Consider the following 25,837-nt stretch of genomic DNA (forward strand, 5'->3'; position numbering starts at 1 on the left):
ATTAACAGGTGGAATTTGATCTTGCGTTGGTGAAAGAGGTTCTGCTCTTTTAGTTACGCAGATGTGTTTATTGGAGCCCCTCTCTTCATGGATCGTGGCTCAGATGGCAAACTCCAAGAGGTGGGACAGGTTTCAGTGTCCCTGCAAAGACCTTCAGGAGACTTCCAGACGACCAAGCTGAATGGGTTTGAGGTCTTTGCGAGGTTCGGCAGTGCCATAGCACCTTTGGGGGATCTGGACCAGGATGGCTTCAATGGTAAGATCAACAAAGTTCAGTAATTGTGGGTCCATAATTTTCTGTGTCTACCTGGAAAAGTCTTGTACCTTCCTCTGTGGTTGTTCATACGAGCAAACCTCCTTCCTGGAAGGAAGCACTGGATTGATAGTGACTCCAGGTTAAACGACAGTTGCTCTTCTTCCTTAAAAATCTGAGCAAACTTTAAAAAAAATTATTCTCATAAGTTATTATTCATACAGCCTCAAATTAGAATTTTGGAATGGTTAAATTCTGAAGGAAATTTGCATTCCCAGGGAGCCCAGAGTAAGCTGGTGATTTGTTGTCTCTGTCCTGCTTAGCAGCAGTGCCCTCTACTGTCCATTTGGATACAAAGGTAAAAAAATGCACCCAGGCACATTGTCAAGGCAATGTGGATTCTAATTGCATCCCTTAGAGGTACGATTTGCCTTTAATATTTTTAAAACCATAACTTTGTTGTGGCTATCTGAGAAGTTCTGAGAGTTCTGAAGGATGTTATAACTCCCTTCTTGAGGGCAAGTAAAAAATATAAGCTCATTGTTTTATAATAGTCCCATTTAATAATTTCTTTATTTTTTTTTAAGTTTATTTATATATAGAGAGAGAACATGTGTGCACATGGGCATGTGTGAGAATGGGACAGGGGAAGAGGGAGAGGGAGAAAGAATCCCAAGCAGGCTCCACGCTGTCAGCTCCGAGCCCAAAATAAGGCTCTATCTCACAAACCGTGAGATCATGACCCGAGCTGAAATCAAGAGTTGGTTGCTTAACCAACTGAGCCATCCAGGCACTCCAATATCTGTAGATATCTTTAAAAATCAAAGTGGCTTTTAACTTAGAGTAAAATATAGATTATAAATTATCAAGATTTAAAAAAAAATTTTTTTTAATGTTTATTTATTTTTGAGACAACGCGAGAGACAGAGTGCAAGCAGCAGAGGGGCAGACAGAGAGAGACCCAGAATCTGAAGCGGGCTCCAGCCTCTGAGCTGTCAGCCCAGAGTCCGACATGGAGCTCAAACTCACAAACCGTGAGATCATGACCTGAGCTGAAATTGGACGCTTAACTGACTGAGTCACTCAGGCGCCCCTTAAAAAAAGAAATACTGGTACAAAACTCTCAGATTAGAAAGTTGAACTTTTGGTTTTTTGAATAATCGATCATATATAGGGATATGCCCCTTAAAATTTAAAGTTATAAGTTAAAGAGAAAACTTCGAAAATACAGTTGAATTTTATATCTTCCAAGTTGTGGTGGAAAAAGAAAACACCTTTTAGGCTTCAAGACTACTCTACTCCTACCTCATGGGTAGTTCTGTGTCATGACTGGGAGTGTCATTTCTAACCTTAGCTCTAGATGTTTTCAGTGTTAGTAAGAACTGTTCACAGAAACATCTTGCTGCCTAAAATAGAGTCCTAAAGATTTGTACTACCAAGAGAACTTAAATCAAAGGAACTCTGGTATAAAGTTTAAAATAGAACTTGAAAAGAATACTGTAGAACAGAGAAAGCTATTACTTATTGATAGCAAAACGACTTAGAAAACACAGGGCCAAATTTGAGGTTCTGCCTTGCTATAGCAGGGCCGCTGTCTCTGGGGTTTCGGGGAGAGCCCGGCATGTTTGCCATCACCTTGTCTTAAGGGTATTCCAGCCACTTTAAAGGAAGTTTCCTCAGTATTATGATCTGGCCAACAGCTCATTCCATTTTCTATATTTTTATCAAACTGTTACCAGTGAATACAATAATTATAAACAACAGATAAAAAATAATGAAGTTTTACAGAGATTTGACAAACAGATTTTACTTCTAGAAATGGATACCAGAAAGGATGATTTTGTTCTCCCCAAGTTTCTCCTGGAGTCTTATTGCCTCAAATAGTGGCTTGTGAATGATGGTATCTTGAGTGGAAAATAATCTGATCTGTATTTATGCAACTATTTATATATACTTACAGTTTATATGTATCTATATTTTATATATATAATATGAACTGTTAGTTATAACCTGGATCTTTTCTTTGTGTAAGCCTGATGACATTAACCCTTTGTTAAGCTGTTCATCCTATATTCCCCCATTTCTACCTACACCCACTATGAAAACCTTAGGTATCATTAAGAGGGACACTGAAAACAAAACAGTGAAGTTATGTTTTGTATACGTTATGTATAAGGTGCAGTTTTTGTCAATACTCCTCCAGAAAGAGGGGAAGAAAACACAGAAAAGAGCAACTAAAATGATTAAAGGAAGAAATCAGTTGTGTGAAAAAGTAGGGCTTTCCAGACTGGACAGATGCCAGCCAAGAAAACAAGAAGATAATTAGGATATATAAAATAATGAGAAGTTTGGAAAAGTTAAAGATAATTTTTGTTAAATGGTTTTTCAACACTAGAGTTGTCTTCTGTTGGGAAATTATATTTTGATAAATATATATTTAAAAAAATTTTTTTGACGTTTAATCATTTTTGAGAGACAGAGACAGAGCATGTGTGGGGAGGGGCAGAGAGAGAGGGAGACACAGAATCTGAAGCAGGCTTCAGGCTCCGAGTTGTCAGCACAGAGCCCAACACGGGGCTCGAACTTACAAGCCGTGAGATCATGACCTGAGCTAAAGTCGGACGCTCAACCAACTGAGCCACCCGGGTGCTTTGATAAATGCGTTCTTAATGCCTGTGTCAATTTAGAAGTTATGCCTACCTTTGAAACTTAAAAAAGAGAAAAGAAGGACTCTTATATAATTTAAATACTACTGTTTTTTTGAAGAATAACAAGTTCTTAGTTGGTCCTTACTGCACACCATGCCCTATTCCAAGTGCTAAAAATGACAGGATAAATTAGAGCCCATCCATGTCCTTAAGGAATTTAGCATCAATAGGGGCAACTTTTATGTAAACATTAGAAGGCAATCATCACCGTGTTTGGGATAATGCTGGGCATAATGCTCTTACATTAAAGATAAATGATCAAGGTCTCTGGTGTCTCAGGAGATGCAGCATCACGGAGGCTGGAAGCAGTTTGTGTATGGGAAGGTATAACTGAGGCAGTTTGGAATGACTGGCGCATAGTGGCTGTCACAGGCAAGATGGACACATCCTTGCTCTTGTGAAGCCTATGTTTCATGGAAGACCCACAAAGTAAATACATAATGGGGGGAATTCAGGTAGTGATAAAGGCTGTGGGTTAAAACAAAAAAAGGCAGGTTAACGTGATAGTGCCTAGACAGTGTCAGTGAAAAGGGAGAGTGCATGACTTTGTTGTCAGGGAAAAAGAACCTCTCTGATACGATGACATTTGATCTATGATTTGGATAAACAGAAGGAGCAGAGCTTGAAAACCCTGGAGCAAGAGCTGTTAAGGCACAGGGAGCAGCAAGTGTAAATCCAAAGATGGGTACTAGCTTGGTGTGTTTAAGGAACAGAGGAAAAGGTCAGGATTGATAGGAAGGGTGAGTGAGGGCTAGCACTGGGGTGGTAGGGGAGGGTGGGGAGCACTGGTGGAATGACTACACAAATCAGGTAGTGTTTAAATGCTTTGGGAAATGAAGGATTTTAAGAACGAAGGTGGCATATTAACCTTTGGCCGTTTTGAGGAGAGTAGATTTTAGGGGCAAGAACAGAAGTGGGAGCCACTCAGGCTGCTTTAGGGCTCCAGGGAAAGGATGAGAATGGCTTGTCTAAGATGCTACCAGCAGAGACAGGGAAGTGAGCATATTTGTAATGTATTTCAGAGTTTCAAAAGGTTATAGTGACCATTTTTCTCTCTGTTTTCTTTTTTGGAAGAATTTCAAACTTCTTATTTGCTTGTGTTATCTTAATATAAGTTGAGCAAGGTGGAGATGAAGTCATAAGTTTCAAATTTCTGAGCCAGACTGCAGTTTCAAAAAACAAAAACCATGCCCACCTAAATTAGAGTTTTGAGAGCTGGAATGAACCTTAGATGAATCTTTTGACGTGTCCCCTCCCTTCCATTTTAAGGATGAAGTATTTTGGGGTCCAGAAAGGTTAAGTGATTTGTTCAAGGTCATACCCAGAATATCTGGCTCCAAGTTAATGTCATTTCGACATAGTTTTGCTTGAATCTCCTTGAATTAGATCGTTGCTTTGGAATAAAGAGTATTCTGCTAAACTTTGAATCAGTATTTATTGTGGTAAGTGGGTTGTATGAATACAGGTTTCGCCCTGCTGTCCGAAAGTGGAGCCTTCCCATGAAAACTTTCATTAGCAGAAGTGGTATTCAAGCAAAGAAGCAATTATCATTAATGTGATGTATATGGAAAATTTTTCCAAACCCCCCCAATTTCCCAGACCCAAAAAGTAACCACTCTCAGGGTTTTGTGATACCTTAGGACACATCTTGCTAATGGATGCAAAGAATAAGTTGAGAAAAAGCATAGATGCTCATAGGCACCATTGAGCACTACAGGCAGCTTGATGCTGAGAAGTGGGCTGTGGTTCCCAGGGAAGGAGATCAGGGTGCGCCTCCTGCTGCTCGGGGAGCAGGCAACTCTTAGAACGGTTCATTGTAAAACAAACGCTGAATGCTAGTTTTGCTTTTCTTTGTAAAAGCGAATCCTCTTCAGATTTTTTTCAGTTGGCAAAAACAGGTACTAATGTAGGTCTTCCCTAAAAGCAAAGTGCTGTAAGGGGAACTTTTGAAAGGAAGATAACTGCATTAAGATCTTTGCCATATAAATAGTAACACTAAGACTTCCCTCTCTCTGCCCTTGTTCTCCTCCTCTCCTTTCCTTCTCCCTTCCTCCTCCTCCTTCTCTTCCTTCTTGTTTCTCTCCAAACTCCCCCCTGCCTTCCTTCCTCCCCACAGATATTGCCATTGCTGCTCCCTATGGGGGCGAAGATAAAAAAGGAATTGTTTATATTTTCAATGGAAGATTAACAGGCTTGAATGCAGTACCGTCTCAAATCCTTGAAGGGAAGTGGGCTGCCCGAAGCATGCCACCAAGCTTTGGCTATTCAATGAAAGGAGCCACGGATATAGACAGAAATGGATATCCAGGTGCTTTCCTAGAAATACATACAATTTCTTAGGTTGTTCAGTCCTAATAGCGAATAGTTTGTTACTGCTCTCTTGATTTACGTCATAAGTTATTTCAGTTCAGTACTTCAGTTATTGTTCATACCCCTGCTATGTACTTTAAGGCACTGTTCTCATCACCGAAGGGGATGTGAGACAAAGACAGCTGTATTTCCTGGGAGCTTCCAATATAAAACATATACTCTGAGTTTCTTCTTTTGTTGTCCTGAACTCTGTAATGAAATGTCAGACAAAACTTTGAATGTTCATTCTAGCATTTTAAATGTCTCCTGTATTTTTTAATCATCTAACATTTTTATGGACTTGACTAATCATTGTGATTGTTAAAAGATACATTATCTCATTTAATTCTCCCAGTAAGGCTGGTGAAGCATATAGGCTAGCTTAGGTTGTTATTATGCCATTTTTATGGATGAGAAAAGATTGAGAAAGGTAATTTGCCTGAGGTCGCCTTTTGGTTTGAACCAGAACAGGAACAGAGGCCTTTTTCTAGCAGTTATATACTTGGAGTATTATAATGGATCTGGTCATAATGGGTCCATTCTTTAAATGAGACATAATGCAGAAGACTTGGTTTACCTTTATTATTGAAACAGTTCGTATGAGCCCAATATACAAGTGTGTTGAAATGCTTTTGGAAATAGGACAGGAATGTGATTCTTGTCTGTTACTGTTATTTCAGGAGATTTTTTGGTTATAAATGCAATATATTTGTTATAGAACTTTTAGAAAATACAGCAAAGCATATCTTTCAATCATTTTTCCAATGCGTTCATATATAGTTCTTTAACAAAACAGAATTATACTTTAGGCACTGTTAATAGCATATTTTTTTATTCACTCAAAGTATCAGAAATGTTTCCCCATATTGCTAATTATTCTTCTAAATATGAATTATATTTTTCCCATTCTATCAAATGTCTGTATCAGATCTTACTTAAGTTTATTTTGCGGCATTTATATCCTTGCATATAATTCTGGTGCATACCTCTGATTATTTCCTTAGGACAAAATTCTTTTTTTTTTTTTCTCTTTATTTATTTTTTTTATTTTTATTTTTATTTTTTTTTAATTTTTAACGTTTATTTATTTTTGAGGCAGAGAGAGACAGAGCATGAACGGGGGAGGGTCAGAGAGAGGGAGACACAGAATCTGAAACAGGCTCCAGGCTCCGAGCTGTCAGCACAGAGCCCAACGCGGGGCTTGAACTCACTGACCGTGAGATCATGACCTGAGCCGAAGTCGGCCACTTAACCGACCAAGCCACCAGGCGCCCCAGGACAAAATTCTATAATTGCTGTGTCAAAGATACGGCACTTTAAAAAAAAAAAATCTGTTGATACATGTCATCAAATTATAATCCCATGCCCTCAAAAAGAAGGTTTTGCAGCTCTTTTTAAGCATTCACCAGAATGAGCAATCATTTACCCACATGGGTGCCTACACTGAGGGTCATCTGTTGTTTTTGTAAAAATAATATTAAACTATATGATAGGTAGAAATGTTACTTTGTTCTACTTTATAGTTTTTAATTATCAGGGAGGGTAAGCATTTTTGTTTATATGTATTTACTTTTGTGAATTCCCTTTTTACTTTTTTTTTTTTTTTGCTCTGTTTCTATTGGGATGTTGTTTTCCTTTCTTTTTTTTTTTTCCTTAGGACAGTGTCTTAAATATTGTGGATAGTAACCCCTTAACACACACACACACACACACACACACACACACACACACACATATCTCAGTTTGTCGTATTTGCTTTTTGGGCATAAAGAAGTTCTTAATTTTTAGGTAATCCAATCTACCCATCTTTCTGGTTCCTTATGTACTTGTCTGCTTAGAAAGGGTTTCCTCAGATTTACCTTGGATATATTGTGAAATAGAGCTCTTATTTCATATTTTCTTAATCACGAACCCATTGTACCAGCTGCATATAAAAATTAATGCATTCTGTTCTTGTTAATTTGAATGCTATCTGCTGTCCTTCTAAGTATTCTATGTATATGTAATGTGCTTTGTTTTGTTTTGTTTTTGTAACAAAGGGGAAAATTTATAATGAAATTTAGACTTGTAATGAAACTTTGCAATGAAATTGTAAAATCCACAGGCACTTATAAAACTTTTTCCTTTGAGGGGTATATGCATTTGGGTGATATACACTTCCTTATTATTGCTAATTTTTATAAAGTACCCTTTAAAAAGATTCTCATCTTTACAAAGTATCCATTAAAAATATGCTTGTCTCCCTGGATGAAAGATTAGTTTTATGTGGAGTGTATGCCATTTGATACCTTATTTAGAGTTTTCATATGTTTTTGCCTTTGAGATACTATCTTACAACCATTTAATGAAGAATAGTTTTGAGACTATGTCTAAATCTTTATCACATGCACTGAAAGTTTTATAGAATGGTATATGAATTAAAAATATTATTATTATTATTTACATGTTTTTCTACTCTCTTTTAAGACTTAATTGTAGGAGCTTTTGGTGTAGATAGAGCTGTATTATACAGGTGAGCACGTTTCCATATCCTGTAATATAGGAATATTACCACTGTTTGAATTTCAGTTTAATTTTCTTGAAGTAATGATAAAATTTGTTCTTTCTAGTCAAGCCTTGCTCAGTCAGCATTTATACAAGGAAATCCCAAAGCAGAAGAAGGTGTAGATTTTTTTATTTAGAAACGCATTCAGAATTTTCTCTCTTTGTTGTTTAAATTATGTTCAAAGATGTTCTTCTGTGTTTTAAATCTCTCTTTAAAATTTATATGAGTTTACATTTTCCTCTAAAAGGCAAGAAGTTAACTTGATGTTTATGCCACAGCATTCTGTGACCACAGGGCAGTATGTAATGACTTCCCAAATCAATATTTTTATTAGAGCAATATATATAAATCCACATAACCTGTATTTCTCAGCTTCATCCATATTCTCAGTTATTCTCTATATTTAATCAACTCCTCATGCTTTAGACTATCATCTGGCATCCCAAGTAGATGAAGATGCTTACACTTTTATGGGCTATGTTTATACATGCCAGAATAACTAACCTGAGTTCTGTGTAATGGAATTTATGTTGGGTCAACTTGATTGTGGCTCTTGGGGCCACGTGTGCCCAATCATTTATCATGACTGAGTAGGCACAGTGTCGTGAGCCTACTATATTTTTATACAGGGCTTAAACCTGTACATCTGAACTTTGGAAAACTATTTATTTTAATTTATTATTTCAGTTTTTAAAATTGCTATTAAAAGGTAATACATATAGTAAAATGCATGTAGTAAAAACTCAATCAGAAAGGACATAAACAAAAATAACATACTTCCTTTCACACCAGTTACTAGTTTGAGTATACCCTACCAGAATTATTCTGTGCATTAAAAAATTATGTGTATGTGTTTGCGTATGCATCCTTTGTACATGGTGGGTTTTTTTCCTGTCATATAAAAATTATATTGGATATATCATAGAGATCATCTCGTATCCACACAGATGGATTTATGTCACTCATTTCCCCTACTGTATTGCATTGCGTTAGGTAGATACCCCACAACGTGGTTAACCATTCTGCTTTCGTGGACTGAGTTCAGATAGGATGGCCACTTGTCCCGCTTTGCCTGGAACTGCGGGATTTACCAGGATGTGGGACTGTCAGTGCTAAAGTCAGGATGGTCTTCAGCAAACAGGGACAGTTTGTCATTCTGTGTTTAGATTGTTTTTATTCCTTTTGCTGTTATAAACAATGCTTTAGAAAACGTTATATATACAAAAAATGTAAACCTAAAATGCTTAGATCAATCTAATATTGTAAATAACTTTTTGCTTTCTTTTCTTTTTCTTTCTTTCTTCTTTTTTTTTTAAACCAGGGCCAGACCAGTTATAACTGTAAATGCTGGCCTTGAAGTGTACCCTAGCATTTTAAATCAAGACAATAAAACCTGCCCATTGCCTGGGACAGATCTCAAAGTTTCCTGGTAAGGGCATTAGTTTAATAATATTTACTATTGTGATTATTGGTACAGTCATTATGAAAACAATTGAAAATGAAGGGGGGGCTGAAATATTGCAGAACAGTTTCTATGTGTATTACTCTCTTTTCATAGATTGGATTATAGAAATGTTGTTCCAGAGTAGATATGTAGAAGGCTCTAAAAATATGCTACAAACTACTATAAACTTCATTAAAAAAAATGATGCATGCTCAATGAATATATTCAAAAAGACGAAAAAGCTAATTAGATCTCAGAACTCATTATTTGATTCTAAACAGACCCATGAACATTTTTATTTTTAAAGGAGATGATCTTTTCCAGATTTAATATCTGTGAATAGTTGTATGAAAAATACATTATTTAATTATTATTATGAAATATTATTAAATGTTAAATAATATTAAATCTATAAGTAGTATATTACCAATATAATATTCTTCTTGTTCTTCTTGTTCTTCTACTTGTCCCCTAACTAGTTTCTAAAGAAAAATATAATTTTTTGTAAGTTTAATATCGGAATTCTTCTCTAGTCCAGTGTTTCTCAAGTCTTCATTATTTGTACGCTATTTTCTGCTAGTGTATGATTTTTGCTATACTTTCATTCTACCTGTATTTATAATTAAAAGAATTTTTTTCTTTAAATCAATTCATGTTTTACTTAAAAATATTTAAAAATAATATGGAGAAACCCCAGTACCTTTCTCATACATGTCAAAATAAATATAAAATTAAGAAAAACCTTGGCCCATATACTAGTAAAATCACCAAGAGTACCTCACTTTGGGGAACGCTGTTCTTTAAGTTCCTTGGTTACTCAAAAATCAAAGAACTTTTACAGATGCGGTGAGGAATGATTAGAAGCTGGGAAAATTTTACTTCTAAGAGGCTAATGAAAAAATAATTCTGATTTTGTTTTCAAATTATTATAGTTATTAGAAAACATTTTTCAAAATTTTATTTCTTTCATTGGATTGCATTAAAAATTTAGTAACATTTTATCTTATATTGATTGGCAGTGAAGTTTTCAAGATTTTAGCTTTAAGTTTTATGGCCTTCCCTTCACTCACCCTGCCTGCCCCTGTGAAATTGCTAGTAATATATTTAAAAGTATGCTAATAACTGTAAAGCTTTGAATATACTAACCAGAGCAGTAGCTTTTGTATCTTTTTGGTTATGGCACATTGTATGAAATACATTTTGCATCATAATCCAGTAAATACATGTGTGTAATTAAAACAAAAGTTCCATGAAATCTTACCCTTCAGTCAGTTTTATTTATTTGATTTGTTTTTTTAAGATATTGGTTGACACAACCCACTGAACTGATTTCATGACCCATTAAGAAATCATGAAGAACACTGTTCTAGAGGAGCTTTCTAATTAAAGGAAGCTTGGTGGGGGCTTTTAAAAAAAAAAATGAGATTATTTTATGTCTGGCCCATCCTTTCTCTCACTTAGATTTATCAACAGGTTCTATAAACTTGAGAGGAGGTTCGGAGATTCTTTTTTTTTTTTTTTTGAAATGAAGATACCATGAAAGGAAAGGTGCTTAAATTACTGAAGGATGAGTTAGGACATTCTGTGTATTTTGTGTTTCATGTTTCAAGAATGTTATTATGACATGAAGAAAGATATAAAAGGCTTCACTATATAAACTGTGCATTAGAAATATGAGATTTGGGGGCGATACTCAGCAATGTGTTTAAACTGGATTACAGGATTTGTATATATTTTTATTTCTCTACAGTTTTAATGTCAAGTTCTGCTTAAAGGCAGATGGCAAAGGAGCACTTCCCACGAAAATTAGTAAGTATTCTATGGAAAAATTACAGAATGATTCTGCATATACAGCACTTAAAAATGTTTCAGGATATTTGAATAGTTACTCAAATAGTTGTTATCTTTGTTCTTTATTTGAATATGTATGCTTAAAGGCACCTAGCATTGCAACATGATTACCTTGTTGACTCTTAATTCAGATATAAATACATATTTATTTGTTGACATTGTGAACAGAATAGCCCATTGAATGGTAAAGATGGCCTTCAGAAAGTTAAACACTTACCAATGAGAGATAAATGAATTCTAGGGGAAATAGGTATCATTGTTTATAAATAGATGATCTACTGAAAAGTTCATATTTTATGTCTCAGAGAAACCCCCAGCAATCTAACCAGCAGAAATGCTTTAGATATAGTGGAAGATGGAGAAAAAGTTTGGGCCATCCAATTTACCCACACGGCAAATTCCTAACTTGACTTTTCCTTTCCAACATATGGTTTATATGGTCCAGAGAGCAAGGCAGGAGAGCTAAGTAATTGTAGCCAAGATTGGTCATTGTTAGTGACAAGTGCTGAGAAGCCACCGCAAAGCAGAGGAAGAGGACTGAGTTTGCTGGGTGTGTGTGTGTGCATGGAAGTTCACATAGAGTGGCAAGGTGGGGTCCCTGGAAGATGACTAAAGACCTGTAGGGAATGTCTGGAGGGGTATTTTGCACAGAGGAAATGGCAATTTCAAGAGGCCTGAGGCAAGAGCATGCTTAGTGTGTTTGAGAGACACAAGGAGAGTGGTGTGGGTGGGTAGAACAGAATTGGAAGCAAAATCACCCTGCGTTTTAACCCAAAGTTAACATGAGGTTCAACATTTAGAGAAACTTAGAAACTTGGTTTTGACGTTGAAGAAACTACTTAAAGAAGAGCTGAATCTTAGAAGGAAGTCACCCTAATACCGTGCTTCAGGCTATTGGTTGCATGTTTGCTTTAATAGAATTCTTGATCTAGTTAACTATATTAGGTCACCTGCTTCACGAGGGACATATTTATCTGACAGTCTGATATGGTAGCTTCATTAAAAGTAGTAGTTGCAGGTGATTCAAACTGTTTATTTGTCATAGTGTTTAATGGAATAATATGGGTGCATATTAGTAAATATTAATCGCAGTCAGTGGGAAATTGCTGCTACTTGTGTTAATGGCGGGAGTCGTAATTCACATATATTTCGTGCTCTGAACTTCTTCCTCTCGGCCTAAATTAAAAGAAAAAATTCCCCTTGCATCTGATAGTTATTTTACTACCATCATTATCTATTGTATGAATTAATATGTGGCTTTACTTTGGGGATAGTTGGATTAATTATTAATTAGCAAATATTCAGGATTAATATGTTGTAGTCTCACTACAATGTATACACATTTTTAGTGAATTACAAGGAAATTGCTTCTTAAGGAATAAATATCTTTGTTTACATGAAAACTTTAGCTATCTAGGACAGATAGGTGTTCATAACGATTATATTAGTTATAAATCCTTTGTATAGATTTCCAGGTGGAGCTTCTTTTGGATAAACTCAAGCAAAAAGGAGCAATTCGACGAGCACTATTTCTCCATAACCGGTCCCCAGGTCACTCCAAGAACATGACTATTTCAAGGGGGGGACAGATGCAGTGTGAGGAACTAATAGCATATCTGCGGGTAAGAGATACTTTTCTCCTTCATCGTCTTTTACTTTTTACTAATTTTTTTCCTTTTCATCTAAATGATTCTCACTTTGTGTGAATTTTTGGGTATTAAATCAAAAGGAAAACACAGAAGAATACACCTGAGGAAGTTTAGCTTATTAATGTATCAAACCTGAGTAATGGATTTTTGTTCCTGACAAACTGGATATTTCAACTGGTCTTTCTGCGACATTGCTACTGAATAAATTATAACAAACCTATTTCTTAAATGTTGCTAGACTCTCAAAACATAAAATAAATCTCCACGGTCCAAAAAAATAAAAATAAAAAATCAGTTAAAAAGCTACATTGGCAAAATTTGACTTGTGACTTGTGTGCAGATACGTGAGCCAGAGTGTCTGGGGAAGGATGAACAGTAATAGTGGATACCGCTGGCACAGGAATTCAGACTCATCTGGGACTTTTGCAATCCAGGGGTCTGACTTGAGCCTCCTACTTGCCATTATATAGAAGAATACACACACACACACACACACACACACACACATGTAAATATATCTATATATATTCATTGTTTTTTTGGTAAAAGCAAAAACAAAAATAACCCAAATAACCTTTGATAGGAGAATAGATAAATACATTATGGTTTTATTATCATATGATGAATATTACTCAACAGTAAAAATTAACCTCAGCTACTTGCAACAGGATGGATAAACCTTAACAAGAATGTTGAATAGAAAGCACATTACAGAGGGGCGCCTGGGTGGCTCAGTCGGTTAAATGTCCGACTTTGGCCCAGGTCATGATCTCGCGGTTCGTGAGTTCAAGCCCCGTGTCGGGCTCTGTGCTGACAGCTCAGAGCCTGGAGCCTGCTTTGAATTCTGTGTCTCCTTCTCTCTCTGCTCCTCCCCCAATCATGCTCTGTCTCTCTCTGTGTCTCTCTCTCTCTGTCAAAAATAAATAAAAACATTAAAAAAATTTATTAAAAAGAAAGCAATTTACAGAAAAATGCATATGACCTCACTTTTAAGTGAACAAAAAAAGAAAAGCAAACAGAAGAACATATTGTTTAAGGACATATACAGTGTAGTAAAACTACTGAAAATAAATGAGAATGGTGTACTTAAAATTTAGAATGGTGGTTACCTCTGAGAAGAAAGGCCGAGGGAAGAAATGAAAAGGGAGTACATGGGTAACTTAAAAATTATTGGTAATATTTGGGGCACCTTGAGTGGCTCAGGCAGTTAAGCATGCGACCCTTCGTTTTGGCTCAGGTCACGATCTCCTGGTTTGTGGATTCGATCCCTGTGTTGGGCTTTGCACTGGCCATGTGGAGCCTGCCTGGGATTCTCTCCCTCCTTTCTCATCCTCTCTGTCTCTAAATAAATAAATAAACTTAGAAAAATTATTAGTAATGTTCTAATTCTATTGGCTGTGGAGTGCCTGTTTTATTAACATGCCCTTGTATATTTTTGTATGAATCAAGTATTATAAACAAAAATTGATTAAGCGTCCTTGCTGAATAACCAGTCTTTTTGGACATTCTAGTCTTACTCTTATATAATTGTAGTTTTTCAGAGTTTTGGTAGAATTGGATCAAGGTCGAACATGGCTGCCTTTGTACTGTGCACTTACAGATTTTTCCAGATACTTTGATGTCGTAGACTGATGTTATCATTGATTGGAAGCTTTTCTGTTTCTAGGATGAATCTGAATTTAGAGACAAACTCACTCCGATTACTGTTTTTATGGAGTATCGGTTGGATTACAGAACAGCTGCTGATGTGACAGGCTTGCAACCTATCCTTAACCAGTTCACTCCTGCCAACATTAGTCGACAGGTACCGTATGTACTATCTCCACTTATCACTAATTTTATACTTTAATTTTTTTAAAGTCTTACACTTCATATTTTTAAATATCATAAGGGACTGCTTTTTAAATGTTGGTTTCTAGTCAGAGTCAGAGGAGAAGGTATCTGAATTTTCAGGTCAGAGATATTTGAAGCCACTCAGAACTTAGTTATATGCAGAGAAAGACAGGGTCATATTCATAAAACAGTAAAATAGTTCAAGGAAAACAAAGTGCCAATGTATTTACATACTATTTTAGTATTTTGCTGAATAAGTTTTATATATATGTTTTCTCTGATTTACATTTTAATTGTAAAAAATAGCATATGTATACACATATGTATATGTAGTATGGAAGTCATTCTTTTCATCAAATCAAACAAAATTTCTTAAAAACTATATTACAATATTTTTAAGAAAGTCCTGTGTAAAACCCATGTATTCAGATATTGCATTTCCCATTTCTTCTGCTTTTTTATTGCATATTTATACTGTTAGATTAATAGTTCTACTCCCACAGAATACTTTACCCTAAATTTAGGTTGTTATATCTTCTTTGTCTAAGTTACTAAGGTCTCATGCTTTTTTTTTATTTGTAATTTGAGAAGACTGTGTAAGGCAACATAAAGTGAATTAAAATATATTTTAAGTCTTTATTATTTAACAATTTTTATATATTTATATTTATTTTTTATTATATTTTAACAATTATTTTTATATTTTAACAATTTATATTTTTTACTTTGTACACATTGTATCATATATAATGTATATATATACTTTCTGCCACCAGCAATATAGAACTTGAAAATGTAGTTCTTTATTAGTTCATATTGTGTATATTTTTTATTTTTAATGGATATACAGTATTTTGTTAATTAACAATTTAATAATGAACATCTGAGCCTTTTAGGATCTGTCATTCAGTTTTATACTTTTTGAAAAAGTTGTGACTTGACCTTTTACATTATGTGTTTTGATATAGGAGTTATGATTATTTTCTCTTTACAATTATAGAATTGTTAGCATTAACATTACTTTTGAGTAGCTTACTGAGATCACCAGTCTCTTTAATACCAATCCAGTTTTAAAGTTACCTAAGTAAGTAGGATAACTTTTGAAAACCCTTGGAGAGAAATAATAACTTTAATAATATTTAGCTTCCTTTCCTTCTCTTCCTGCTCTCCTTCATTGTTGTGTCCTTTGCGTCCTACGTATGTTTCAGCAGTGCCTGTGTACACAAGAGAGGCATGTTCTCTATGCATGCTTAGCTTTATTATATAATCTTGTTTCTATGTTAATTATCCATCCTTTGTTCCCATTATTTACTTCTTTCTAAGATGGGTCCTTCATTTCACTGGTCATATTACAGACTTGTTTTACCACACTTTCTCCATAGAGTACTGCTGTTCCATACAAATACTAACATGAGCCACATTTGTGGTTTTAAATTTGTTAGTTGGCAACATTTTCTTAAGGTAGAAAACAGGTGAAATTAAACTTAATAATATAAAGTTTGCTAGCACTGCTGTCATGAAAAACCACAGATTGGGTGGCTTGTTTTAAACAATAGAAATTTATTTTCTGATGGTTCTAGAGGCTTAAAGTCTGAGACCAAGGTATCTGGCAGGGTTGGTTTCTTCTGAGGCCTCTCTCAACAGCTTATAAATGGTTACCTTCTCCTTTAGTCTTTACACGGTCTTCCCTCTGCGTGTGTCTTGTCCCAATCTCCTTATACATTGTGTTGCATTAGGGTCCACCCTGGTGGTATCATTTTACGTTAATTACCTCTTTAAATACCGTATCTCCAGGTAAAATCACACTCAGGACTTCAGCATGTGAATTTTGGGGGGGGGGACACAGATCAGCCCGTAACAATATCCAAGTTATTGTCATTCCAGCACATAATCCATTTAAAAATTGTTAGTGAAATATTTTATATTCTATTTTTTGCTGTCTTCAAAATCCAGAATGTATTATATGATTATAGCACATCTCAATTCAGATGCTAAATATTTTTTCTGTATTTGGAATTCATATGGTTTATAGTTGAAGAAGTAGATTCACATACCCAAGTTGTTTTAACATACTAACAGTTTTCCAGTAATGGAATCAAGTATCAGTTTTTAAATTTAAATTTAAATTAATTAAAATTGAATAAAATTTGAAAATCAATTCTCAGCTCCCCCGAGACCCCTTTCAAGTGCTCAGAGGCCACATGTGGCTCACTGGTGGCTATTGTAATGGACAGGGCAGCTGTTGAGTTTCCCTTTCTGTAGCCTAATCCTTTGCAGTTAAGAGACCAGAGTGCTTTCTGTAGGAAGAGTGGCTTTTTTTTTTTCCTGCCCTCCATTTATTTGTGCAAATGTAGATTAAGTTCTTACCCTGTGCAAGATGTTAAATATAGAGAGATTTAGTTCTCTATGAATGGAAGGCATTGCTGTGTGCTTTTCCATTTCTGAAACTTATTTTTCTAATAGCTTTAATACTGTGGTTACACCAATGCCAGCTAAATCCTTTCTCTTCAGTGTATGGTAGCAGTTAGGCAAATATCCCTTTGCCACAGTATTATTAACATTTCATACATATTTCTTATTCCAGACCTAACATACTCATCATTTTGACTGGGTCTCTTAATACTCACCATATCACTAGTTACTGTTATTATCTACAAAATCTACTTTTTATTCCTAAACGAGTTTGGCAATGACTGTATCTGGTATGACTTATGGAATCACCACAAAGTTCTTGTAATAGTCCCAGCCCTTCCCCCTTTTCCCCTTTGTTGAAGCGCATAGCAGTTGCTTACGTCTGTGTCATTTAATTAATTCACGTATATTGTTGTTTCATTCCAATTAAATTGGCAGTTAAGATCTGTATCATGTAATTTTATTCTGTGTGGCTGTTTATCCCTTGTGACTTGGAAGAGGAAGCCTCTCATTATTTTCCCCCTTTAAGTCATTTTCTCTCTTCTTTTTGTCTGCCCCTGGGCTTGAAGCTCTTTGAATATTAACACTAGACAAACCAAGAATGGCTTCATCTTTTTCTCTTTCTTCTTTTTACAGTTTTTGTATTTCCTTCATTCACACTCTACCCAGTCTCTTCTGCTACTTCCCACTGTTTTTGTGTTTTGGGTGTTCCGTGCCGTTCCGTACCGCTCTAGCCTCCACACTCTCACAGCCAGATCTGAAAGGAGAAAATTCAGTGTTTGCTTATGTCACCCCTCCTGGATTGGCTTCAGTGCTTCTAGTCCCTTCTCCTTCACCTCCTTCCAAGTGGCCACACATATTCTGGCCTCATTTTGTCCAGTTTCTGTTCCCTTTGATCTGCCTGTCAGAATTGCTGCCATGCACCCGTAGCTCCTTATTCTTTGACACTCTGCCCCCATATTTCCAGGATGCTGGCAGAGGCATAGTCTGCAACAAGAAGTTCTAAAAGGGAAATTTGTTTTGCCCACGATCACACAAGTTAGCTAGTAGCAGCAGGTTCACGCTGAATCTTCATTTCTTTCTCATTTTTTTGAATCCTCACTTCTTGACTGTTACTTTCTCTCTACACGACACTTCCTTCCCACACCATAACAGCTTCAGTTGAGATAGAACTGAAAGGTTCCAGCTAATTGTATTATATCCTATGAATGTTTTTCTTCTTTTTCATTTTTGACTACCTACACCGACCTGTTTAAAAATAAGCAGCCATGACACCTTTTATGCAAATAACTTGATGAGTGTATATAAATATATGTGTGTATGTGTATATTCACATACATCCACGTATATTGATCTACACTGCAGATGTATCCTGTATTGGTGTTTTTTCACATAGAAAAAATAAAATGCTTTTTTCTAGGCCCATATTTTGCTTGACTGTGGGGAAGACAATGTCTGCAAACCCAAGTTGGAAGTTTCTGTAGATAGGTAAGTGTTACTCCAAACAATAAAGAGCCTAACAAGAAATTTAAATGGAAGAACACACTCTTCTATCCAAATATAGAATATCCTATTCTATATTTTAACATGAACTAGTTATGTTGAAGGATAATTCACGATTTTCTTTAATAGTAAAACTATCAGTATTGAACTTTAAAAAGATATGCACTGTTTTCACTACTTGCCTTGGTTGACAGATCTATTTCCATTCAGCATGAGAAGTGTTACAAGGGAGCAGTATATCTTCTTAAAGATATATTTCATTGTAAATACCCTGTTAACTAAAGGATTCTGATTATTAGTAAAAAAAAATTATTATTACGTTTCTAAATGTTTTATTTTATTTTGGGGGCACCTGGGTGGCTCAGTAGGTTAAGCATCTGACTTCAACTCAGGTCATGATCTCTCAGTTCATACTGACAGCTCAGAGCCTGGAGCCTGTTTCAGATTCTGTATCTCCCTCCCTCTCTCTGCCCCTCCCCCACTTGCACTCTGTGTATCTCTCTCAAAAGTAAACAAACATTAAAAAAATGTTTTATTTTATTTTTGAGAGAGAGAGAGAAAGAGAGTGAGAGTGTGAGCAGGGGAGGGGTAGAGAGAGAGGAGAACAGAGGATTTGAGGAGGCTCTGCACTGACAGCAGTGAGCCCAATTGATGCGGGGTTCAAACTCACGAACCGTGAGATCTACCTGAGCCGAAGTCAGATGCTCAACTAACTGAGCCACCCAGATGCCCCTCTGATTAGTATTTTAAATGATATATACATTTTATTTTTTTATTATTATATTTTAATTTTTTAATGTTTATTTTTGAGAGAGACAGAGTGCAAGTGGGAGAGGGGCAGAGAGAGAGGGAGACACGGAATCTGAAGCAGCTCCAGGCCCTGAGCCGTCAGCACAGAGCCTGATGCGGGGCTCAAACTCCTAAGCTATGAGATCATGACCTGAGCAGAAGTCGGATGGCCAACTGAATGAACCACCCAGGCACCCCAATGATATATAAATTTTATTTTTTTTTAATTTTTTTTTTAATATTTATTTATTTTTGAGACAGGGAGAGACAGAGCATGAACAGGGGAGGGTCAGAGAGAGGGAGACACAGAATCTGAAACAGGCTCCAGGCTCTGAGCTCTCAGCACAGAGCCCGACACGGGGCTTGAACTCACGGACCGCGAGATCACGACCTGAGCCGAAGTCGGACGTTTAACCGACTGAGCCACCCAGGCGCCCCAAAATTTTAAAGAATATTGTGAGAATCATGACAGTGATTAATTTGGCTTTATTTATTTATTTATTTATTTATTTATTTATTTATTTATAAAGTTTATTTATTTTGAGAGAGTGTGTGTGAGTGAGCTGAGGAGGGGCAGAGAGAGAGGAAGAGAATCCCAGACAGGCTTTGTGCTGTCAGCTCAGGCCCAACACAGGGTTCAACCTCATGAACCGTGAGATCATGACCTGGGTGGAGATCAAGAATTGGATGCTTAGCTGACTGAGCCATCCAAGTGGCCCTTATTCAGCTTTTAAGGAAAAAAAATCAGGGAATTAAAAAGTACTACAAAGAGATACAAAGTTACCTCAGTAACAGATATGACTGGTAGCAATATGCTAGTGACATTAATGCTTTCTTTTACTGAGAGAAGCATTGGATTTGCACCCAATGTGCTATTTCCAGTTTCCTATTGAGCTGTGAAAGAGTCTTAAAATATCTTGAGACACTGTTGAACATGTCAGTGCTGTCTTGTGTTTCTCTTGTTTCTTGGAACAATCATATTCTCCCCATGCAGTCTTTTTTCATTGTCTATATTTGTATTAACTTGTAGTGATCAAAAGAAGATCTATATTGGAGACGACAATCCTCTGACATTGATTGTTAAGGCTCAGAATCAAGGAGAAGGTGCCTATGAAGCTGAGCTCATCGTTTCCATCCCACCCCAGGCTGATTTCATCGGGGTTGTCCGTAATAGTGAAGTAAGCAAACTGCCTCTTTAAAAATCGAAATGCACTCATAGGTCTCATTAACATTAATAAGTTACTCTCCTATTTAGTGTAGTGCGAGCTTAGCCATTCTACTTAAGGCTACATTGCTAGGCAATAGAGTGCCTGTCTTACATAATTCCTTTCAAGCCCAGTACTTTGCATAAGGCACTGATAGGACATTTTTAGAATTGCTAGCGAAAGGCCTGAAACAAGGTCAGATAGATAAAGTATCATCAAATAATTTGCTAGGGATAATAAGGTTATGTATCTAAATCCTCTACGGATCCTTCAGAAACATCTTTACATGCATCTGTGGCAATTGTACACAATACCCACCCCCCATTTGCTCAAATGGATATATTTTTGAAACAAGAAACTTAACTATCCAATTGTATGATGTCATCTAGGAACTCCATAGTCTATGGCTTCTGCTTTTTTTGTTGTTTGTTTTGGTCACTAATTTATAATCTTTCCAATCTTTTTTTTTTTTTCTTTGACCTATCAAAGGCCTTAGCTAGACTTTCCTGTGCATTTAAAACAGAAAACCAAACCCGCCAGGTGGTATGTGACCTTGGAAACCCAATGAAGGCTGGAACTCAAGTAAGATGATTTAGCTAAATGGATTTTATTTTCCTGTAAAGAAAATAGCAAAATTTTCTATGGGTTTGTTCATAGTACATTTTTAATAAATATTTCAGAATATCTTTAAATGGGTTTTGATTTAGAATGTAATGATTAGCAGAGTTTTGTCGGGTTTTGAGCAAGATAATAAAATAATGGATTGTGCTGCTACACTGTAGTCAGTAAGCCGTGTTTACAGTGCCTTCAGTTTGCTAAACGGATGAGAACATGGGTTAATAACTAAGGACTCAAATTGTAACTCTGGTATTTTAACCTAACGGATCTTTAATTTTTTTTTTTTTTAATGTTTATTTATTTTTGAGACCATGCGAGAGACAGAGTGCAAGCAACAGAGGGGCAGACAGAGGGAGACACAAAATCTGAAGCAGGCTCCAGGCTCTGAGCTGTCAGCCCAGAGCCCGATGCGGGGCTCGAACTCATGAACTGTCAGATCATGACTTGAGCTGAAGTCAGATGCTTAACCGACTGAGCCACTCAGGCGCCCCCATAACCTAACGAATCTTTAGAACTACTCTGACAAATACTAAGACTGTCATTATTACATGAGATAGAATTATCTCATGAATTTGGAAGCCTATATCTTTGAACTGAATAGAATCAAAGAGGCCCTTAGTGTTGGATCAGGCTCCCCTTGAGGTGGTAGAGAAGGGAGCCCAGGAGCTTGAAAAGATGCGCTCAATGGGTCGCTTCCCAAATGCTCTAAAAAGTAAACAGGGGCGCCTGGGTGGCGCAGTCGGTTAAGCGTCCGACTTCAGCCAGGTCACGATCTCGCGGTCCGTGAGTTCGAGCCCCGCGTCGGGCTCTGGGCTGATGGCTCAGAGCCTGGAGCCTGTTTCCGATTCTGTGTCTCCCTCTCTCTCTGCCCCTCCCCCGTTCATGCTCTGTCTCTCTCTGTCCCAAAAATAAATAAAAAACGTTGAAAAAAAAAATTTAAAAAGTAAACAAAAATGTGTCTTGTAGAATTCCTAGTATCAAAGGAAAATGGGAATGTATTTCATGTTACTTTTTCAATAGGATTTACTTTAATAGCACGAAGACTTTGGTAATTTGAAGATCTGTGATAATATGGGGCTACATATTCCATATTTATCCTTAAACAACATCTAACAGGAGAGATGTTGTATAAGGGTACAGACTTGCAACTAGTGGTAAATAAGTCTTAGAGATCTAATGCACAGCATAGCGAATATAAACAATATTGTATAAACAATGCTGGGTGGCTCAGTCAGTTAAGTGTCCAACTTTGGCTCAGGTCTTCATCTTGCAGGTTCATGAGTTCGAGCCCCGCATGGGGCTCTCTGCTGTCAGTGCAGAGCTTGCTTCCAGTCCTCTGTCTCCCTCTCTCTGTCCCTCCCCAACTCGTGCACTCACTCTCTTTCTCAAAAATAAATAAACATTAAAAAAAAAAAAAACCCAATATTGGATTATAATCATCAATCTTGCTAAGAGACTAGATCCTTATAACCATAAAGTAGGAATGGGAATTATGGGACATGGAGAGATGCTAACTATAGCTACAGTGGCAATCATATTACAGTTTATAAATGTATCAAGTCAACATGTTGTACACCTTACATTTACACAATGTTATATGTCAAATATATTTCAATAAAAGTTCCACATTTCTTTAAGAATATTTAACGTTAAAAGTCATTATTATTTCTAAATATATGGTCTCTTAGGGAAGACGCCTCGAACAAAGTACCCTGAGTTGCATTTTTCCACATGTATATAATGATGTTTAACAAGTGAAATGCTTTTTATTTTTCTTTGCTTATTTTTCTATGTTTATTTCTGTGCTTTCTGTGTTTATTTTTCTATGTTCTCACTCTCTCTGGCCTTCTCACTCACAGCTCATGCAGTGTGGATAAGTTCAGGTTATTTCAGGTGGCCAGCGTCAGGCTTTGTAAGGTGAAAGGCAGCTTGATGGAAGTCCCCCAGTCTTGTTTTTATGTATGATAAATGATTCCCTAAGAAGTCTGCTTTCTCTTACCTTATTAGCTCCGTTGTTTTCTTTAAGGTAACAGCTTCTCCCCTGCGAAACTTAGGATAATGGTTGCAATGGAGTTGTGCGAGAGGTGGGGAAATTCTGGGTCCGGCCCCGCCCCTCATGCCTTTGGTGGCCAGGTTTTCTTGCTCTTTAAAACCAATTCACTTCTTGCTTCCTGATCCATTACAAGTTCAGTTGTTAACTTCCTGTCACCAAATCAGTGTATTTTCATTGAATCAACAGATATTTACTTTGGCATTTTTATGAAGTTAATATCAGGTATTATGAGGAGATAGAATTATGTTAATAATTGTTTAATAGGCTCCTTTGTGGATTGGCCCATGTATATGAAATAAAAGGTTTAATAGAAGATCAGATTTAATTATCTTTGTTAGAGTACTTTCAGTTTTATTATAAGCTCAGAAAAACCCTATTTTAGAAAAACTCGTTGATTTGGACATTGGAATTTAAATTTCACTGATGAGACATTGTTTTGATTAACGTTACTATCCCTTCCTCCCCCTCCAGCTCCTAGCTGGTCTTCGTTTCAATGTACACCAGCAATCAGAGATGGATACTTCCGTGAAATTTGATTTACAAATCCAAAGGTATGAAAACAACTTGTTTTCAGTTCATATTAACCATTGAGGAAATATTCTTTGTCATAAATATGTTATGTAAGATATTCTAAATGTTATGGAATAAAACTGGCTAAAATTCCAGTACTTGACTATACCATTTTTTAAATAAATATTCCTATCACAAGAATAATTTTGTTAGTTTTGAGCTTGTGAAACAAAAGTAAAAGAAGTAAAATTTGATCATCTTTTTGGAATTAAATGCTAATGAAAATTATTTTTGTACGTTTTTTTCTTTCTTACTTTTAATTTGTTCATTTTTAGTTTCACTGCGTTTGCCCCTGTATGTCTTAGATGAAAATTATGCTCAGTTCAGGCCTAAATATATCTATATTTTTTCTTTTTCAGCTCCAATCTCTTTGACAAAGTAAGCCCAGTTGTATCTTACAAGGTTGACCTCGCTGTCTTAGCTGCTGTTGAGATAAGAGGGTCAGTATGATTACCAAGTTGAGTGTCACATTCTTACGAGATTTAAACTGCCTTAAATTTTTTTTATGTTTATTTATTTTTTGAGAGAGAGAGAGAGACAGAGCACAGCAGGGGAGGGGCAGAGAGAGTGAGAGACACAGAATCTGAAGAAGGCTCCCGGCTCTGAGCTCTCAGCACAGAGCCCTATGCGGGGCTCAAACCCCCAAACTGTGGGATCATGACCTGAGCTGAAGTCAGACACTTAAGCGACTTAGCCACCCAGGTGCCCCTAAACTGCTTTAAAATGCAGTTACTTTTAAAAAGCAACTAGTAGGCCCAGTAACTTCTTTTGGGGAGTAGCACTCATATTTCATGATACTTTTACTAGAGCTGGAGCTTCTGTAGAAAGAAGGACCTAGCTGTATTGTTCCAAAGCTCCAAATATTTACTTGGTAACCCTCTGGAAATAAATCAGACATGGCAACAGCAGGCACAAAATAAGTGTATTGAACTTGCATGCAGATTGACTTATCAATACACCTGTTACATTAGATTCAATACAGAGAAGTTTATGGGTAGGTGGATGTGCGTGTTCACATACATACAGCTTTTTCTTCCTTTTAAATATATATATTTTGTTGATTCTGATTTTATTCATGTGGATACAGGGTACTTTTGAAAATGAACTGACCATATCATTTTGGTATTCATGGTAGGTTTTCTTTGGTCATTGTTTAGAGTCTCAAGTCCCGATCATATCTTTCTTCCAATTCCAAACTGGGAGCATAAGGAGAACCCGGAGACTGAAGAAGATGTTGGGCCAGTTGTTCAGCACATCTATGAGGTTTGCGGTTGTTGACTTTAACTGATACCTGGTGGAGAGCCTTTAAAGAGAAGAACAGATAGGCTACTTGTTAAAACAAAACAAAACAAGTTTGTTTAGTGTTTATGTAAACTCTGCATAGTTTAAGGATGTACCAGAGATTTATTTGAATTTGTTCCCTATTCAGAAGTTCCTCTTTTTAAGACAAGTAGCTTCAAGTGATTAAAGAATGCACTTCATACAAATTGTTGTCCAAAACCAATTATTTTCTACTTGAATAACAGCCGTTAGGTCATTGCTGAGTATTTGCATATGGACGGTTTGCAGCTCTACCTAAAAATTGAAAGTGCCTGTAGCAGATCATCAAGATTTTCTATGCCATCTTTCATCAAAAACTTTTCCATACGTTCCTCTTTTGTTTATATTTTCATTCTGACACATACTGCACTACACTAGAGGTAAATGTTGAGTTTGATCTCCTTTGCCTCGAATGATCATGTTGTAACGTCAGAATAACTGGAAACTCTGCCGTTATTCAAATCCTATCACTAATGATTCCTAAGGTTGATGTAGGAGGGGGATTATGGAATTGATTTTTGCTCAAAGTATTTACATTTTCTTTTCCCCATTAGCTGAGAAACAATGGTCCAAGTTCATTCAGCAAGGCAATGCTAAATCTTCAGTGGCCTTACAAATATAACAATAACACTCTGTTATACATCCTTCAATACGATATTGATGGACCTATGAACTGTACTTCAGATATGGAGATCAACCCTTTGAGAATTAAGGTAATGTGCTTAATAGCAACTC

At 36.4% G+C, this 25,837-nt stretch overlaps 1 protein-coding gene across 3 annotated transcripts in view; it reads left to right on the forward strand.

Moving 5' to 3' along the window:
* Positions 1-25,837, forward strand: part of ITGAV (integrin subunit alpha V) — a 114,922-nt gene that overhangs the window by 78,336 nt on the left and 10,749 nt on the right. For all 3 annotated transcript variants that reach the window (XM_042994874.1, XM_007083868.3, XM_042994875.1), the window contains 14 exons: positions 54-256; positions 5,078-5,269; positions 7,777-7,822; positions 9,177-9,284; positions 11,050-11,108; positions 12,618-12,772; positions 14,466-14,603; positions 18,465-18,532; positions 20,367-20,514; positions 21,031-21,123; positions 23,684-23,763; positions 24,142-24,222; positions 24,940-25,045; positions 25,657-25,815. In XM_042994874.1, the coding sequence (XP_042850808.1) occupies positions 54-256; positions 5,078-5,269; positions 7,777-7,822; positions 9,177-9,284; positions 11,050-11,108; positions 12,618-12,772; positions 14,466-14,603; positions 18,465-18,532; positions 20,367-20,514; positions 21,031-21,123; positions 23,684-23,763; positions 24,142-24,222; positions 24,940-25,045; positions 25,657-25,815 (1,636 nt within the window). The remainder of the gene's footprint in view (positions 1-53; positions 257-5,077; positions 5,270-7,776; positions 7,823-9,176; positions 9,285-11,049; positions 11,109-12,617; positions 12,773-14,465; positions 14,604-18,464; positions 18,533-20,366; positions 20,515-21,030; positions 21,124-23,683; positions 23,764-24,141; positions 24,223-24,939; positions 25,046-25,656; positions 25,816-25,837) is intronic.

This window comes from Panthera tigris, chromosome C1, assembly GCF_018350195.1.
Source record: "Panthera tigris isolate Pti1 chromosome C1, P.tigris_Pti1_mat1.1, whole genome shotgun sequence".
In the NCBI taxonomy this organism is placed as follows: Eukaryota; Metazoa; Chordata; class Mammalia; order Carnivora; family Felidae; genus Panthera; species Panthera tigris.